At 40.3% G+C, this 19272-nt stretch overlaps 1 protein-coding gene across 1 annotated transcript; it reads right to left on the bottom strand.

Moving 5' to 3' along the window:
* Positions 1-4321: 4321 nt before the first annotated feature.
* On the bottom strand, positions 4322-7340 carry ECB2 (Tetratricopeptide repeat (TPR)-like superfamily protein). Its single transcript, XM_078576189.1, has one exon. The coding sequence runs from the start codon at positions 7323-7325 to the stop codon at positions 4539-4541; it is 2787 nt and encodes a 928-aa protein (XP_078432315.1). The 5' UTR covers positions 7326-7340; the 3' UTR covers positions 4322-4538.
* Positions 7341-19272: the final 11932 nt, after the last annotated feature.

The raw sequence follows: 19272 nt of genomic DNA, 5'->3' as shown, positions 1-19272 counted from the left end.
CATCGATTCATCCATGAATGTATGGTTAATTGACAATGACTATCAAAACATAGTCATAAGTAATGTGTCAAATTTATTAACTATGCATGGGGTCATCAATGATCAATACATATATGATTCAGTTTCTTTTGGATGTTTTTGTACCGCTTGGACAACTATAGGTTTTTTGAGTGAAGCACTTGATTTGTTTCCTGATAATGAGAATACACCTACCACTGATCTAGCATACAAACTAGATGTCTACATTAGCTCACCTTCTATCAAGGGAAAGGCCTTAGTGCTTGGACAAGAACACTAAGCAACCTTCCATTGTACAGCAGTCGTGTTGAACAATAGCTTTAGAATGCTTGGAGGTTAAGGAGAGAGGACGGGTAAATGAATTGGGTCACTACATTATGTATCATCATATATTACATTGTAGTCATAGCCATTACATGGGGGAAGACCATGGATGATACCGAAGTAACGAGATGAGGCACAACTTGCCCAGGAAGTGTCATTCTTGCTCTGTGACACCTGCAGCCCACGCATGCACTTATTAGTACCGCCACTTCACGCGTGCATCTCGGCCGGGCGCCGCACACGCATGGGCCTCGGCACTCGACACACCTGCCAGCCCAACCCCAGCCTTGATGCTCTCCACGCCACTAGCACCTCTCTGACACCATCGCGTGTGCTCCACGCAAGCATCACCATATTTAGCACCTCAATGCAGTACTACTCACATCAGCGATGCGTGCCCTGCGGTCGTCTTGGCGCTCACATTGTGTTAATGCCTTAGTCTCCTAGCAAGAAGTCTCTGTCCCACACCCGCACACGCATGGTGCGCGGCGTGTGCGCGCTAACCCCAGAGTGCACGCACGCACGTGATGTGCAGTGAACTCCACGCGTGCAGCGTTGAACGCTCAATTTCCCATGCACGACGCTGGAACGACGCCTGCTCCACTACCGGCCAGCCTGCGCTTCCTGCTCACACGCGCTTTTGGCAGCCTACGTGCCATGCAACCTGCCTTGATCCAGTACACTTGCGGGCTGATGAGCACAAGCACCTAAAGGGCATTGGCTTTAAATATCAGGGTTGGTTGTCACTACTCATGATGCATGTGGTGTTCAAGCTTAATGTCTCAATCCCCTATCTGAGTCCAAAGTACACAAACATGTCCTCACTGTTGTGTTCTAGAGGCCTTAATATGGATGAAAAAATCAAAACATTCCACAGCGTAAGACTTAAACAGACTCAAACGGCATCGTTAAAATCATGAAAAGAAAAACCTCTACACGAGTTGCATCTCTGATTCCTTTGATCCTCGAACAAGTCACGTTGATGTACTCATGTGTGCAGACTCTAGAAGTATCCAAGCAGTCCTCGGCACGTCAGATCTCCTCCTTCTCTTTGATGAATCTCGTTCAGACTCTGTTGGCGTCTTTATGCTCGCCCAATCGCATCGGTAGTGGAGAGGAGGTGTGGGGAGAAGGGAGAAGAAGGGGAAGACCCCTGAACAATTCTGGCTTGGGTGAATTTTATTCAGGGCCTTCCCCTATTTATACTATGTGGATATCATTCACAAAAACCCCCAAAACTATATCATCATATTGATTAATTAATGTCAGATTGATTTAACCTAGTCAATAGGTTGAGTCTCCAATACATGGGGTGTCAAGCTGCACTTCGTGCTCTAGAATACACAAAAGAGTGTGTATCGACTCATTCATGGAACTTGTTTGTCATCAATTACTGTGTATGTATAGTCTCTCATTCACTTGACGCTCCTAAGATGACTTAGGGTATAGTCAACTATCAAACCCTAATCGTCCATGGAAGTTAATACTAATGCATTCAAAAATCATCGAATAACTCTTCTATGATATTTTACTACCATGGCCAAGGACTTCATCGCATTGTCTTCCTTGAGCTATCACCTCTCATACCAAGGGTGGATGATTCCATCTTGACAAATCAATCGTCTTCATGAACTTCTTGATGCACCCGAACTAAGACTATTTAGAATCACAAGACTAGGGACACATAAGTCTTAGTCTAAGTACAAAGTCCATCCACAAGACGTCTTTGGTGCCGCAAGTCTAATGATCGCTTACACAATCATGACGTGAATCAACCTAATTGACAGTTTGGTATAATACCATTCAGAGATTCGTACGGATTAATTCAGTGCACTCTTTCCACTAAAGAGCAACCATTATATGTCATGCGTCTCCACACTAATGGCTATGGGAACAACTATACTCATTATAGGAGTGAGGCTAGATAGTGTTATTCTATTCATATTCTTCGATGTCCTTCTCGTGTTTCCTTAGAATAGGAATAATTAGAATACATGCACAAAGACAAGTGATATCTGTATTACGATCTCCTCATAATTCACTAAGTCAGATCATGTATTCATGGACTTCATCATAAGCATCACATGTGCACTATAATAAACACGTCGTTTTAATGAACATGGAACGAGACATGGAATCTGTGATTGGCTTGTTAGCCTCATATGTGTCCATCACTCACAATAAGCATGGGCACACATAGAGCATCGAGATGGTAGCTGGCATAGGGGCGCATTACGGGTAGGGCTAGAGCGTGCGACGACACTGCTTGGGGCACCGAGCACGGTGGCATCAGTGTAGACCGCGCGTGATGGTGTCAGCGCAGGAGGTAGTGGCGTGTGGAGCATCAAGGCAGGGATGGATTGGCGAGTGCGTCAAGTGGCATGACCCATGGGCGCGCAACGCCCAGGGTGGGGGCATTTGTGTAGCGATGGTGGCGGCGGTCTTGCGCCCAAGGCTGTAGACCTCAAGGGGCAGAAACGCCACTACTCCAGTGCGCTCTTATTACGTCAGTATCATCCATGGTCTTCCCCCCTGTAATGATACAACTACAATGTAGTCTGTTATGATACATAATGCAATGGCCCAATTCATGTATGGGGCTTAGTCCCTACCCTCTCCCCTTAACCAACAAGCATTATAAAGCTAGTGCAAGAGACTTCTGTTGCACAAGCAAAGGCTGCTCAAGGTTTATGCTGAAAGCATTGAGGCCGGCATGCGTACGGTAAGAGCGTTGTCCCTAGCTCGAGATTTAACCCCGTGACACCTAGTTATAGGTAGAATCAAATAGTTATAAATTCAATTTGTGATCATAAATTTTTTATATAATACCGAGAGCCCATGTAACACCTAATGTTCTTAAAATATAGAACACAATGCCCTAAGTTTGAATAACATTATAGTTATTACCTAGTTAGAGGTGGAATCAAGTAATTATAAATTTAATTTATGACTCATAATTTTTTTTTATTATACTTTGAGCCCACATAAAACCTAATGTTCCTAAAATATTAACCGTAATGCCCTAAGTTTGAATAACATTATAAATATTACCGTGTTAGAGGTGGAATCAAGCAATTATAAATTTAATTTGTGACTCATAAAACTTTTTATAATTATTGGAGCCCACGTAAAACCTAATGTTCCTAAAATATTAATGCCCCTAACTATGACTTACACTATAAGTATTATCTAATTATAATTTTATTATTATGAAATTAATTACATAATAGTGAAATTAATTTTACAACAATGATTGATTAATTAACTTAACCATCTGGGCCGATGTCCAATTATTGTTGTTTAAATATATTATATATATGCTTTAACAAGTTTTAAAAAGCACAATAATGGACCTTCCGCTGTGCGAATTAGTGCAATGAGGATGCAAATTTCCACGCATATTCACGCTGGAGATGAAATTAGGCTTACCGTGAGACCAAAAAAATTCGCACAGTGGTCCAAATATTCGGATCAGACTGCACGACCACCCCAACCCCTACTTTGGAGGGACAAAATTTTCTTTCAAGGACCTGGAACAGAGAAAATACTAATGCAGAAGAGAAATGTGCTCAAAGTTAAAGAGTCCTAGATCAAAATAAACCACAGAGTACCCAAGTACGTTTCAAAATCTGCTGTTTTGTTGGTCTGCAATGATCCAAAGCAAAGAGATAGACTGAGAGAGATAGGGAGCGGTGGACAAGAAGAATCATGCCAGATGCAATTAAATCCTCTAAACAAACTCTGCCCGATCTTTAAACCAGTTGATCCAAAAGCGAAATATGAAGAAAACACCAAATTTGTTGATCCAAATCAGAGTCAGATTTTACCACTGCTTTTACTCGGTAAATATTTTCTGAATCAAGTGAAACTAAAGCCAAATCAGCAGCACAAAAAATGCATGAATTCATTTTGTGGCGCTGTAATTTTTTAGAGAGACATGGGCTTAATGTGAGGGCAGGGCTCTCTTGACACAACATGATTTCCATCTTCAACCCTCGTTCTCTGATCATTTGCAATCATTGAAATCCAGAAGATAAAGTTACATCAATCCTTGCCTCCGGACATTTTTTCTTCATTATTCATCTCAATACTCAAATGCGCCGGTCATAAGATCCGCGGATGCTTGGATCCAGAACCCATGATCGACGCTTCCTGCCATGCTCCAAAGTATAACCAAAAATCTTTAGAAAAAACCATCAAGAGGGCTGCCTGTGACTGACCCAGTACCCTTGATCGCCGCAGGAGCAGGACCCATCTCTGAAATGGTGAAACTGCTCAGTGTCCCTGATGACAATCTCGCGGCGGACAAGCTTCGAGATGGCCTTGACGACGGCGTGGCAGCTCCCGCACATGTACAAGTTCTTGGTCACCCAGACAGGAGTGCCGGGCGTGGTGTTGATAAGCCCAAAGACCACAGCCAGCCTCTCGCTGTGCCCGCACAACACCTCCGCCTCGGACCCTTCCTCTTCCTCTCTGAACCCTTCCATGCCCATGAGCTCCATCCTCCGGTACAGCGCCTCGAGCGCGGCCCGGACCCGGCCGATCTCCGGGTGCGACCGGTCCGCGGTCAGGAAGGCATGCACCGAGCCCCTGGCCTCGACCCAGCTGCACCCCTGGTCCGAGCCCAGGCCCTTGTCCCGCATCGCGGCCCGCACCCTGGCCACGTCCCCCCACCGGCCGGCCTCCGCGTACATCTTCCAGACCAGCGCGTAGTACCCGGCGCGGTCGGCGCCCCCCGCCTCGAACATCTCCCGCGCCGCCGCCTCGCCCATCTCGACCTCCTTGTGGATCCTGCACCCGTTGACCAGCGCCCCCCAGACCGCCGCGTCGGGCCGGACCGGCATCTCCTCCACGAGCCGGCGGGCCTCCTCGAGCCGCCCGGCTCGAGCCAGCAGGTCCACCGCGCAGGCGTAGTGCTTCACGTTGGGGGTCACCCCGTGCTTGTCCTTCATCCCCAGGAAGAGCTCCTCCCCCCGGGAGACCATCCCGGCGCGGCTGCAGGCCAGCAGCACCGCCACGAAGGTCACCTCGTCGGGGACGACGCCGGCGGCGCCGCCCATCTGCTCGAAGAGCGCGGCCGCGAGCTCGCCGGCGCCCCGCCGGGCGTGGCCGTGCAGCATGATGTTCCAGGAGGCCACGTCGCGGGCCGGGTGGGCGTCGAACTGGTGCTGCGCGTAGTCGGTCCGGCCGCACTTGGCGTAGAGGTCGAGGATGGCGTTGGGGAGGAAGCCCCGCGCGCTCAGCCCGGCGCGCAGCGCCCGCGCGTGGATCTCCTTGCCGCAGTTGAGAGCGCCGATCTCGGCGCAGGCCGAGAGCGCTACCACGAAGGTGACGACGTTGGGGCGCTGCCGCGGCTGCATCTGCCGGAAGAACTTGAGCGCCTCGAAGCTCCGGCGGTTGCTGCGGAACCCGGATATCAGCGAGCTCCACGAGATCACGTCCTTGTCCGCCATGGATTTGAAGACCTCCGCGGCCTTGTCCATGCACCCGGCCTTGGCGTACATGGCGATGAGCGCGTTCCCGACGGTGGTCCGAGGGAGGAGCTCGTTCACCCGGGCCAGCTCGTGGAGCTCCGCGCCGGCGTCGAGCCGCCCGAGCGCGGCGCAGGCGGAGAGCGCGCTCGCGATGGCCGCCTCGTCCAGGGCCAGCCTCGTGGCTCGCAGCCGCGAGAACGTCTCCAGGGCTCCCTCGGGCAGGCCGTTCTTCTCGTACCCGGATATCATCGTCGTCCACGAGACCAGATCTCGCGCGCCGCTGCCCAGTTGAAGGAAGATCGTCTCCGCTTCGCGAAGCCGCCCCCCGGCGAAGTACATCTGCATCAGAGAATTGGCCGCCGGGGTTTCCCCCGCCATCTTCGCCTTCGTCGCCATGGCGTGGAGCTGCTCCCCCAGCTTGCCGTCGCGGAGCGCCTCGGAGGCGGAGATCAAGCTCGTCATCGTCATCAAGTCCGGCGCCACCCCCTGCTCCTGCATGCCCGAGAAGAGCTCCATCGCCAGAAGGCTCTCTCCGTTCTCGACGTACCCGGCGATCTTCGCGTTCCAGGAGATGATGTCTCGCTCCGGCATATTGTCGAACACCTTGCGAGCGCGGGCCGGGTCTCGGCATCTGGAGTACATGGTGATGAGCGCGTTGAGCACGTCGATCTCCGCGTGGAGCCCGAAACGGAGGACGTGGGCGTGAATTTCTCTGCCGCTGGCGGCGTCGGCGGTGGCGGCGCAAGTGCGGAGAACGCAGGGGAAGGTGTAGACGTCGGGGATGACGCCGGCCCAGAGCATTCTCTGGTACAAATCCATGGCCTCGTCGAAGAAGCCGGACTTGGCGTAGCCGCCGACCATGATATTCCAGGAGAAGAGATCCCGGTCAGGCATTTTCCCGAACACAACCCAGGCCTCGAGGAGATCGCCGAAGCGGACGAACATGCTGAGGAGCGCGTTCCCGAGAGGGAGGCTGAGACGGAGGCCGGCCTTGGTTAAACGAGAGTAGACCCGGTAGCCGTAGTCGGCGGCTCGCTTACGCTCGCAGAGGCGGAGCAGGGCGAGAAAGGCGTCTTCTTCGAGCGGCAGAGGCCCGGAAGAATCCATGGCGACGAGGGCGCGGTTAAGGTCGCCATTCAGACAGAGATGGCAGATGGTCGTGCTCGGGTCGGATGGAGAGGCTGAGACCGGCGAGGAATTGGCGTTGGCCGCCGCGGATAGCTCTCTCGGAGAGGAGAGACGGCGGCGGCGGTGGAGCTTCTCCGGGGAAGAGGACGACGAGGTGGAGCAAGAGGAGAGTCGCAGACATCGCGCTGTGTGAATGAGGGGTTCAGCGGCGAGGTCCGGGAGAGGCTTGGAGGGGTTTACGAGAGCTGAGACCGCCATATCCGGGCCGAGAGAGAGGGCATGATGAGCCAGAGCTCCTGTCGCGGTAGCTGCGATGAAGGGGTGGACTTGCTGTGGGCTCTCTCTCTCGTATGAGGGGAACTGGATATGGTTGAACTCCATTACAGCCCAAATGGGCCTCAATGTGAATGTGGATCCATTTCAAGGAAAGAAATTCTGAGTCAGGCCGTAGTCGAAGAAGATCCGCATCTGAAATCCACGTGTCGTCGGACGACGGTCGACCCTTATAATTCCAGATCGTCCCGGACATGGACAATGGATGGGATGGGACGAATTTTGTCCCGTCGGACATCCGGATTCAGTGCAGGGATGATGGGACGAATTTTTCGTCCGACGATACGAAAACCGTCCCATCCAGTCCTCCCAGAACGAATTTTCATCCCGTCCGGGGAAAAAACCGTCCCGTCCCTCGTCCTGGACAAAAAAACCCATTTTATATTTTTAATATCTTAATATAGATTTTTCTAATTTTTTTAGGGAAATAAACAGGAGAGAGAATGCAAAGGGACATTTGTATAATTATTTCTGACGGCGTCAGTTTGTGCACGTGTAAAAATACTGGGACTTTGATGCAAATTTTCATAGCGAGGCCACGTGGCTACATCTCAACCGTCAGATGTGAATCCGGCGGTTTTTCGTCCAGATTCGTCCGTCCATCGTCGGAGACCTCCAAACGGACGGTTTTTTCATCTGACGGGATGAAAACTGTCCTGTCCGGTGGTCCCTAGGACGAATTTTTGTCCCGAATTTTGTCCGCGTCCCTGCACTGTACGTGTGACATGGGCATGGTTTACAATGCTTTGCTTTTACCATTATCTTTGATTAGAGATTTAAAATCAATGAACAAAGCATGAAAATATTTTCCAAATTGCACTCAGCTTGTTTCACATGAAAGACTTTTTAAAAGCCAGTTTACAAAATCAGTTAGTGATGCCCGTTTTACTCGATTTATTAGCCACGTGGGCTAAAAAGATGCTGGCCGGTCTCTTATTATATGTGTGTCACATGTACATTAGCTAAAATTTTCAAATGCGAAGGATGGAAAGTTTCTCCAACATTTGAATTTATGGTGAAACTCAAGACAGCTTTTATGTAATAATACGTTCATTCTGTAACTTCAAGGAAAAATGAGCATAGTGGTACTAAAACCTAATAAATTTTTTTTGTAATTGAGGATCAAATGTTATACTAGTAGATATGGAAGATACCTTGACTTTGAATTTGGTATACTATATAGATTACTAGATAGATGCTATCATTTGATTTCTGGATAAAGTGCGGCAAAGATAAAACAACTTCCACTAAAATGGGTTCATGAATCTGAGCCGCATCAACTCTCATTTTTCAAATTGTATCAAAAAATTTGATAAATCTACATAACCTAATAAAAATAATCAGTATATAAGAATTTCATTGCCTTTAAATCAACATAAAATAGAAACATATCATTAACAATTGAATTTTAATATTTCATGTTATTTCATACTGAACTAAACATATTTATGGTTAAGCTATGTGACGATAAAAAAATACCAAGTTAAATACAAACCGCTTACTATGGTTCGTATCCTCCCCACAAACAGTACGTTTTAATAAATGAAAAAATAATAAAACAAAAACAGAAAATGGTCACCAATATCAACTTTGACTCTTGAAAATTAAGGCATGTTTCACAAAGCCAGCCACTCTAGGCCTAAGCCCCAAGACTTCAAGGGAGAAAAAGCGAAGGTTTTTATACATATATCTTATGTAGCCCTAAAATGTCATTTTTGTTGGGTTTTGTGCCTTGGTTCAACCATGGAAAACCTAGTCTATGGATGTGGAAGTGTGAATCGATTATTAATTGATCTATAAAACAATACATCGCATGTACCTTATGGGGAACTGATAAACCTAAAAAAGATGTGTAAATACGTCGTTGATTGAGCGTTTAAACTTATGCAATAAAATTTGTAAATACCCTTATTCATTAAATACAGAGTAAAGAGCAAGCAAGGGGTCTAACCATAGGGAGGTAGTGAGCAAGCATTTTTATCCAATTTTTTTAAAAATTAATTCAATAAATAATTAATTTTGCAATGAATAAACCTTGATTATACTTAATGATGTTTTTAATTAATCAAAATAAAGTAAAAAATTAATTTTGCTTTTAAATATTTTTGGTCAAAACACTAAAGATAGGATAATTTTAATGATAAGATCATATAAATTCTAGTTATTAATTTCCCAATTATTATAAAATTTTAAGACAATTTTTATGAATTAAAATTGGGAATTTAATAATCAAGAAAGGGGTTTTGAAATTGGACTTCAAGATGGATGAATTTTCAGATGAAATTTTATATTTAGGTTTTTTAAATATTGAATTAAATTTTCAGACAATCAATTTTGAAATCTAGAGAGAGAAAATAGATGAATTAACTGAGGGAGAGAGAGAAAGTGAAGAATTTGGGGAAAAGGTAAAATCTAACCCTAAATTAAAAATCTAAAAATGCAGAATTGTTCCGAATCTATTTGAAACTAAAGATTAAAAATCAGATCTCAAATCAGACTCAAATTGCAATGCTAATTTCATTCAAAAAACCTTCTAGGGCATGTACATTCCGCCCATGCCAAGGCGTTTTAGAATCTCTCAAGAAGAAGTTCAAAATACAAATCAGAAACTTACAACATTGAATGCAGAATCAATATCTTTCAACTTCCAAAGCAACTTCTGTGTCCTTCCAGGCCAAATCCTTGGGGAGAGGTTCAAAAAGTGAATTTTGCCCTTTTCCAGACCTCTATTTAAAGATCCAACCTTCTGGATTGTAGAGGGGGAGAAGACAAACATGCCCTCAAAATTTTGGCTCAATCTGACATCTTGATCTCAAGATATCAAGGTTTTACTGAGGATTATCCATGCCGTTAGATCTTTTAAAATATCTCATAAAATACCCTTTTCTAATTGGTCGACGCTTTATTTTGGTTTTCCCCCTTCTCCAATCACGTTCTGACACGTGTCGTGTGCTTCCACAGGCAAAAAATGATTGAATAAATGATGCTCCCTTTGAATGGTTAAAAATAAGCCACGTTGCCCTGTTTTAATAAAAAAATAAAAAAAGGGGAGCTTACCGTTTTATTAAATGTACGTGGAATCGATTGCTGCTTGCATTTAATGTACATGGCCACTCAATTCTGCGTACAAGGAATCTATTGACTTTTTAAAAAATTAAGTAAATGCGAAATAGATTACTAACGGTACGTGTGTCGGTTGCCGCGTGCATTAAATGCACGCGGCTAACTGAGAGGAATAATCATATGTTATAAATGCACACGGAGATTGGTTCTCTGCGTGCCTTTAATACACGAAAGGTTAAACTAACATACCTTTTTCTTGTCGCCCGTGTCATGCAATTCCATGCAAATTAATAATGTGCTCATGATGGCATTGCGCTTTGCGACGCTATCATGAGCCAACAAAATATTTAACTTAATGCATCCGATCATTCACCTGAATTTCGGGCGAATGACGTGAATGCCATGTTATTAAATAAATAAATATTATTAAAATGCCAAATAAATAAAATATGTATTATATAAATTTGAAAAAATCATTTCTTGGCTATAGAATGGTCAGAAAATTATATAAAAATATGGGAAAAATTATATAAAAATAGGAAAAGTGTTACCAACCTCCTTCTAAGAATTTAATGCCCTATAAAAATTATTTCTTCAATGAAATGAGGTTAAATACCATGTAAACATACTATAAATTTAGAAATAACAATAAAATCAAAATGTATATCATTTATCTCTATTTGTATATGATAACATGCAAATATGGTCATTAAAACACATAAATATAATGTAAAATTCATCAATTAAACATGTTAATTTGCAAGTTATCAGGAACTTGTTCCACCCTTGACCTCCTCACTTTGAGATCATTCTGAAGCAGTTCCATGCCCAACCTCTAGAAGTATCCAAGCAATCACGTTGCGCTTGGATCTCCACCTCTTGTTCTTCAACCCTCCTAGAAAATGTTGAAGATCTTTTCACCATGAAGACATTCTCCTTAGTTGAGTAGAGAAATTTATATTATTTTGAAAGTAACCTTTTATTTTAAAATCATCATGAAACCCTGCATTAAATTTTAAATTAAGAAATGCAAAAGCTTTACATGATATGCCTGAAGTTGAAAATCAATATTTAATGGAAAAGCCTCATGAAGAAGTGGGAGAATCTTAAGAGTACTAATAAACTCAATAATATGGGTTAAGTATGTCATTTCTTGTTTTGAATTTAATCAATCCGATTAAATCTATTTTAAAGTGATATTTTTATTTGTGTGGGGTTTATGATAGTTTAAGGGTTCTTCTGACATCATATTCTTAAAGAAACAAATTTTCTGATTTGGGAATATTTTTTTGACTTTTTTGACCTTATATTCATGGATTGTGAATATGTAGTTATTATATTTTTTGTAATTGATTATAATTTTATAATGATTTGTTAATGTACTGTTGCCTTAAATATGTACCCCCCCATGTGCCACCATTGGATTAAATTAAATGGCAAAGAATAAAAAATATTTACAATGATTAACACACTAATTATTTTGAAAATGTGCAATTCTAGCATCATGAATCGTGATGCCATAATGCGCTAGTCATCAACTGACAATTTCTATGTTTTATTCATAGGGGCTATGTGAACCGATAAAAAGAAGAAATTTAAAGCATAGATTAAAAAGAAGAATAACAAAAAGTCAAAGTTTTGGCGGTACACTTGGTGTGCATGTGTGCCACCGCAATTGGTAAAAACTCAAATGATGGTACATCACACAATCACTGAATGAATGCCACTTTCTTCAGCAAAAAGGACACTCGTGAGCATGTCATTTAGTAGACAAAGAATAAAAAAAGGGAAAGAAGAGAGAGATGATGATGTGTCGCTGCATCACAATGATAAAAATAGTTAAAAAGAAAGATTATGTCTTTTTCTTTCGCACGTACACGTGGCACTCTCAGAGTGGAGGATCACAGAAAACAAGTCAATCACACCAATAATTAATACCTGACCATTGGAAATCTCAACCACCAATGGAAAATGTGAAAGTGTTAGTATCGGTTATGAGGAGAGAGAAAAATGGATGGCTAGGATTAGTCAACTTCAATTCTTCATGTCCGACAATCCAAAGTTTATATTTTATTGAATAATATAAAAAATGCTAACGAAAAATTAAAACCCTAATTTTTACTTATCAATGAGCTAACAAGGATGACAATTAGGGGTGGACAAGGACAATATTACCCCGAGCCATCCAATCTCATTAACATGTGATCAAACGAGTGTGATTAAGTCACAGCCATGCTCCCCATTTATCTCTGGTTTACCCCTTTTTTCCACATCAGCTTCATACCCATTAGCATCATCACCATCAGCTACGGACTTCTGATTGGTTCATCGTGCAACCCACTGTCAACACCAACAATTCATGATGAACTAGGAGCCTGAAAGAGAGAATAAAAGGAATTACCGATAAATCGGACTATATTATCTTTAATAAGAAGACTAGATGGCTAATATTATGTAGTCCCTACTAATTTTTCTTAAAAACCTGTTCCACCTCTTAATATCGTAATACAAAATGTAGTTCAATACAATGACCTAATTAATCTATCAAATATAGTTTCTCATTAAAATGTAAATACAACATACATAATGACATCAAAGTAACATTTAAATGTGCATGAATGCATGCATCAAATAAGAGTCGTCAAGCATCATCACACTTGTAGCCCCAATCAGTCACATGTTGCTCTATAGGCCCTTCTCATGATGTAATGAGTCAAAATAATAATGACTCATGAGGTGATATCTCTGATGGTATTGGTTGTTTCCCTCATCATCAGACTTCTATCACTTATTAAATGCATGATATCTACTTCCTCTTTGAGCTATCTCTATAATCATATTTGGACAATCACTTTTACAGTTCATGGGATTCTCTCCTCCTTTTTGTTGGGCTCTAGGGCCTTAGTCTTAATGAAAAACATAGAGTGATTCACACTGGAAGATTTAAAGCAGAAACATAACATCATCAACAAAATCATGAAAGAAATCACCTGGGCACGGACCATATCCCTGATTCACTTGATCTTCGAGTGAGTCACATTGAGCTGTTCATGTATGTAGCCTTTAAATGTATCCATGCGATCCCCAGAATTCTCCTCCTTTGCTTTGACAAGCTCCATTCATTTTCCATCGTCGTCCTTATGATGTTCAAATCACATCTAAAAATGGAGAACGTCTATGGGGGGAAGGGAGAAGAAGGAGAAGGCCCTTGAATAATTAAGGCCTGAGTGAAGTTGATTCAAGGGCTTCCCCTATTTAAACTAAATGGATATTTTCCTAAACCCCCCGAAAGACCATTTGTGTGTGACCATATGGGCCCATGTATTAGTCTGGTTAATAACTCTAGTGTCTCAATAACCTTTATTGGCATTTGAAATTAATTATCTATCAATTCATATAGATTAATTATGTCAAATTAATTTAACCCAACCAATAGGTTGAGTCTTTAAACCGTGGGGTGCAAAGCTACACCTCCTGCTCTAGAAGATACAAAAGAGTGTGTATAAACTCACTCATGGAACATGTTTCATCATCAGTGACCATGTATCTTTAGTCCCTGATCTACTTGATGCTCATAGGATGAGTTAGGGAATGGTTAACTATTAAACCCTATCAGTCATCTAAGTCAGTATTGATGCATTCAAAAATTATTGGAGAACTCATCTCCGATATTTGACTACCTTGGCCTAGGACTTGATCACATCGTCTTCCATGAGTTGTCTCCTCTTATATCAAGGGTGGAAGATTTCATCTTGACCACTCAATCATCTTCATGAGCTTCTCGATGCACTCGAATAAGGACTATTTAGAATTCCATGATTAGACACTTCTAGATCATATTCAAAGTACAACTGTCTGTGCACAATACATATTTGGTGTCTCAGGTCTAAGGACCACTTACACAACCATGATATGAATCAACTTGATCGAAATTTTGGTATATTACCATTTAGGTTTTTGTACCGATCAAATTTTGTGAACTTTTTCCACTAAAAAGCACCCATTTTCTATCCTTAGTGTCTTCACACTAATGGCTATGGGTCTAGCCATAATCATCATATGAATGAGGCTAGATAGTGGTATTATATCCTAATACTTTGATGTCCTTTAAATAATAATATTAGAACATGTGCTTAAAGACTAGTGATCTACATATCACGATCTCACTAAGCATGATCATGTATTCATGAATTTAATTATAAGCATCGCCCGTGCACTATAATGAATATGTTCTAATAATGAACATAGAATGAGATATGACACACTGAATAGCTTGTTGTCCACAATATTTTCATAACTGTTTCCCTTTATTTATAATATACTGCGCTACATTCTCTCATGCATCTTCTGGCAATAGAAAAGCTAGTAGTGTGAGGGCTAGCACTTTTGATCAAAACGGAGGCATTCAGCTGGCAAGGCAAAGGCAATTAAGCACATAACTATTTTGGTGGATGGTGTGTATTTATTTGCTTCTTGGGTTTGTAGTTATTTGTGTTGGGATATGTTGCCTTGGTTAAATCATTGAAAGCAAGTTCTTCTGTACAACACTAGCAATTAAAATTAATAAATCTAGTAGTGTGAAAATTGTTTAAAATTAATAAATCATACATACCTTGTGAGGAACTGGTCCACCCTTGCATTGCTCACTTTGAAATTCTTTTGAAGCCATTTAGGTGCACAGCCTCTAGAAGTATCCAAGTGATCAATGTGTTTTAAATCTCCACTTCTCCAACTCTTAATGAAAATCTTGAAGATCGTATCACCAAGAAAACTATCTCCTTGGTTTAATGGAGAAAGGGGGGGTGCCCAGCTCTAGTACACATGGGTGCCTAAAATGGGTGGCCCTTCCCCTATTTACAGTTAATTAATATTTTTTTCTCAAAGAACCCATCATGTAAAATGTATTCACTTATGCCCCTACAATCTTATGTGTGTGATCCTCGAGGCCCATGTATCATTCTAGTTAATAACTTTAGTGGCCCAATAATATTTTTTAGCCAACCTTATTAATTAACTATATCAACAAATAGATTAATTAACTAAGAATCAATTTAACCCAATCGATACATTAAGTTTACAGCCCGTGAGGTGCCAAGCTACACCGCGTGCTCAAGAAGATATCAAGTAGTGTTTGAACTCTCACGTGGAATATTTACCATCATTGGTTATCGTATATGTGTAATCCTTCATCCGTGCAAGACTCCCAAATGACTTATAATTTGTTGATAGTCAAACCTTAAACTGTTATTCCATTAGTATTGATGCGTACCAAGAGTCATTGGAGAATGCCTTCTCCATTATCTTCACTACCTTGGCCAATAATTTTTTGAATCATCTTCCTTGATTCAGTCTCCTCTTATACTGAGGGCGAATGATCCCGTCTTGACCACTCAATCATCACTGTGAGTTTCTTTCTACATCCAAACTATGACTTGTTTGAATCTTGTGGTTAGAGACTCATAAGTCGTAGTCAAGATATAGTCGTCCATCCACAAGATGTCCTTGGTGTCTCAGGTCAATGGATCACTTATACAAGCATGACATGAATCGAGTTTATTGACGTCTAGGTATAATACCATTCAATGATTCTTTGCATCAGTTAAGTGAATTCTTCTCTGAAGATCCACAGTATAATACTATATGTCCTTAATATCGCCACGCTGACATCCACAAGATCAACCATACTTATCGTATAAGTAGGATCGGATACTGCTATTCTATCCAGATAATTCTATGTCCATCTTGACTATCCATAAAATACGAATGTTTAGAACATCTGTTTAATGACTAACGATCACTATAGTATGATCTTATCGTAATTGACTTGGTCATTGTATATATTTATGGGCTTCATTATAAACATCACACTAGAATAATAATGAACTTAAACAAAACATGGTGGTCTGATTTGACTTGAGTTCCACATAATATCTATCGATTTGGACTGGTGATTTAGCATATAAAATCTTGTTTAAATTATGTGTTTACTTAAAAATAAATTTATTTTAGAAAATGGTATAATTGAAGTTTTAAATTTTTATTTTGTTTTTATCAAATGTATGTATTTAAGTTCTTAATCATTTTCATAATGCAATTATAATATAGTCAAAAAAAATTTAGGGATGTTATACAACTATTATTGCTACAAACTCCAAGTTTAAATTGAACATATATGATGACAATTGAATAACTAAAACCTGATTAAAAATTTCAGCCCTAGATCAACCATCACTAAATTTATAAACTCAACTTATTTATTAAGAATGAAAATTTCTGAAAGGGTGATTCAAGGTGCTCCATAAATATTGGAATTTTATTTTTATTATATATTTTTTATGTGATTTAAAAAAAATTATGTAAGAATTATATAAAAAATTAACTAAAATGTGAATTGAAGTCTTTCATATTCCTACATGTTAAAAATTAAGAGTAAAATCAATACATAAAGATGAGGATTGATCATTTATTATGCTAAGTTTTTTATCAAAATTACGATATTTATTTGATATGAGATAATAAAAAATCAAAAACTAAAATGGTATCAAAAAAACTGCTGAATATTTGACAAATCTTGACTTAACAGTGATTCCTCACAACAATAAAGAAATAGATTCAATCCTGGTTTTGTTCATCCTCAGGTAACCAATTTTGGGTGATCCTATGCTGAATCAACATGACTACATCTCAAATTTTGATGAAGCACGAGAATACCTTCTGACTGCATAAAAATTTTTCACAATGTCCAAAAATAATCAGTCTAGTACCAGGTGAAGAAAAAAAGATGAAGAAATCTGAATAAATAGGATTTAAGCCAGTCCTCTAATAAGAACGAGCTGGCCCAACCCATGTGCGCTCTTGATTGTGCAACCCTATCGTAGTCCTTTCTATAAGTGCCATGTGCATCCCCTCTGCTTAAGGATAAGGCATGGGATTCCCATATGCCTTGACACCCTCGGCTCCCTCCTCACCCCTCTTGTGATGATGATCCAACAGCCCCCTCCCATTACCGACTAGGTCGCTCCATTTATTTTCCAGCCCCCTTAGACAATATGCTTGTAATTCCTGAAAAATCATAAACCCCTCTAAAATATGTACTCGTCCTCAATAACTTTATTTCTTCATGAACTAAATATCTTAAAATTTTGGAAAATACCTAGAAAGAAGTCATAATTACTCTGGAAAATTCAAATTTTATATTTGACACCTATTCACGCACAATATTTTATAATTATCATTATAATTAATATAAAATATTAACTATGTGTTTATACCTTAATATGTAGTGTAAATGATAAGATGCATTATTTCCACAAACAACATGTATAAAGTGCTAAGAAATGCATATTGTAAGGGAGCTACATGATTACGTCCATTACTATCTTAATTTGAAGTATCGTATATATTTCTTGACATTGCATCATGTTTGAATAGTTCAATGAAATTCAATGACTAAATATATTATATCAAATATGATGTTAAAGATAATCATGGATTTATTTAAAGATATTAAATCTGGTATTGGATTGGACACTTTCATTTAAACTTAAAACCTTTTTGATGACACTAGGAATCTAACAATAATCTTCCTATCATGATATCCTAATCATAATTTTGTGGCCTCAGTATTAAGTTATATAAAAGGAGGTCAAAAGTTATCAGGTCATTAACCAAAGTTGAATGTTCTGATCCAGAAATAAAAATAACGAAATCTGTATAATCACAATATATAATCAAAGATGCGAACATATGATAGTGACAGCCCAAACTTTTTATGATTAAGATTCTACTGTATTAACTTAAAACCTATTTTGATAACCATAAGGTTATTGGAAAAAATGGTGTCTATATGGTTCTACAAGGCATCATGAACCTTCCTATTTCTAGTGATTCACACCATCATTTCACATCTCCAAGCACCTAGAAAATTCATATAGTAGTTGCGACAACATACATTACATCAGCCATGACTAAAAACATTTTTAACGCTAATTTGTGCAACTTCTTACAAGTCATGATTACGACAAATTAAAATTACTCTTTATTCTTATCTTATTTTGTTCATCTCTTATCTTTATTTCCTATAATGTAATCTATGCTAATGTTGACCTCTTTTGATGGAACACTCATTGTCGATCAAATGTTCAAGGCCCTTGATAGCTCCAGCTAGTAAGTATTTTCAATGTGTTGACTTTTGCTTTGGTGCATTCATGGAATTTTGAGACTAAGAAGGGTAACTTTGTTGGATTTTGTGGCAGATTACTTAATTTCTCAATCTATCTACCTATCTATCTCTATATCTCTCCATTTATCTCTATATCTGTCTATCTGTCCATCTGTCTTTCCATCTCTCTATCTCTATATATCTATCTGTCCATCTGTCTATCTATCTCTCTATCTCTATCTATCTGTCCATCTGTCTGTCTATCTATCTCTACATATCTATCTGTCCATATGTCTATCTATCTCTATATATCTATCTGTCCATCTGTCTATCTATGTCTCTTTCTCTATATCTATACATATCTATCTGTCCATATTCCATCTGTCTATCTATCTCTATATCTCTATATATCTATCTGTCCATATGTCCTCTGCCTATCTATCTCTCTATCTCTATATATCTATCTGTCCATATGTTTATCTATCTATCTATCTCTATATATATTAAGTCCATCTGTCTATCTATCTCTATATCTATATGTCCATCTGTCTATATATCTCTATCTCTATACATCTATCTGTCCATATGTTTATCTATCTATCTATCTCTATATATTAAGTCCATCTGTCTGAATATCTCTATATCTATATGTCCATCTGTCTATATATCTCTATCTCTATACATCTATCTGTCCATATGTTTATCTATCTATCTATCTCTATATATTAAGTCCATCTGTCTGAATATCTCTATATCTATATGTCCATCTGT

The sequence above is a fragment of the Wolffia australiana genome, chromosome 5 (assembly GCF_029677425.1).
Source record: "Wolffia australiana isolate 7733 chromosome 5, ASM2967742v1".
Lineage (NCBI taxonomy): Eukaryota > Viridiplantae > Streptophyta > Magnoliopsida > Alismatales > Araceae > Wolffia > Wolffia australiana.
The sequence above is the reverse complement of the archived record's forward strand: the minus strand, read 5'-3'. Positions and strand labels throughout refer to the sequence as shown.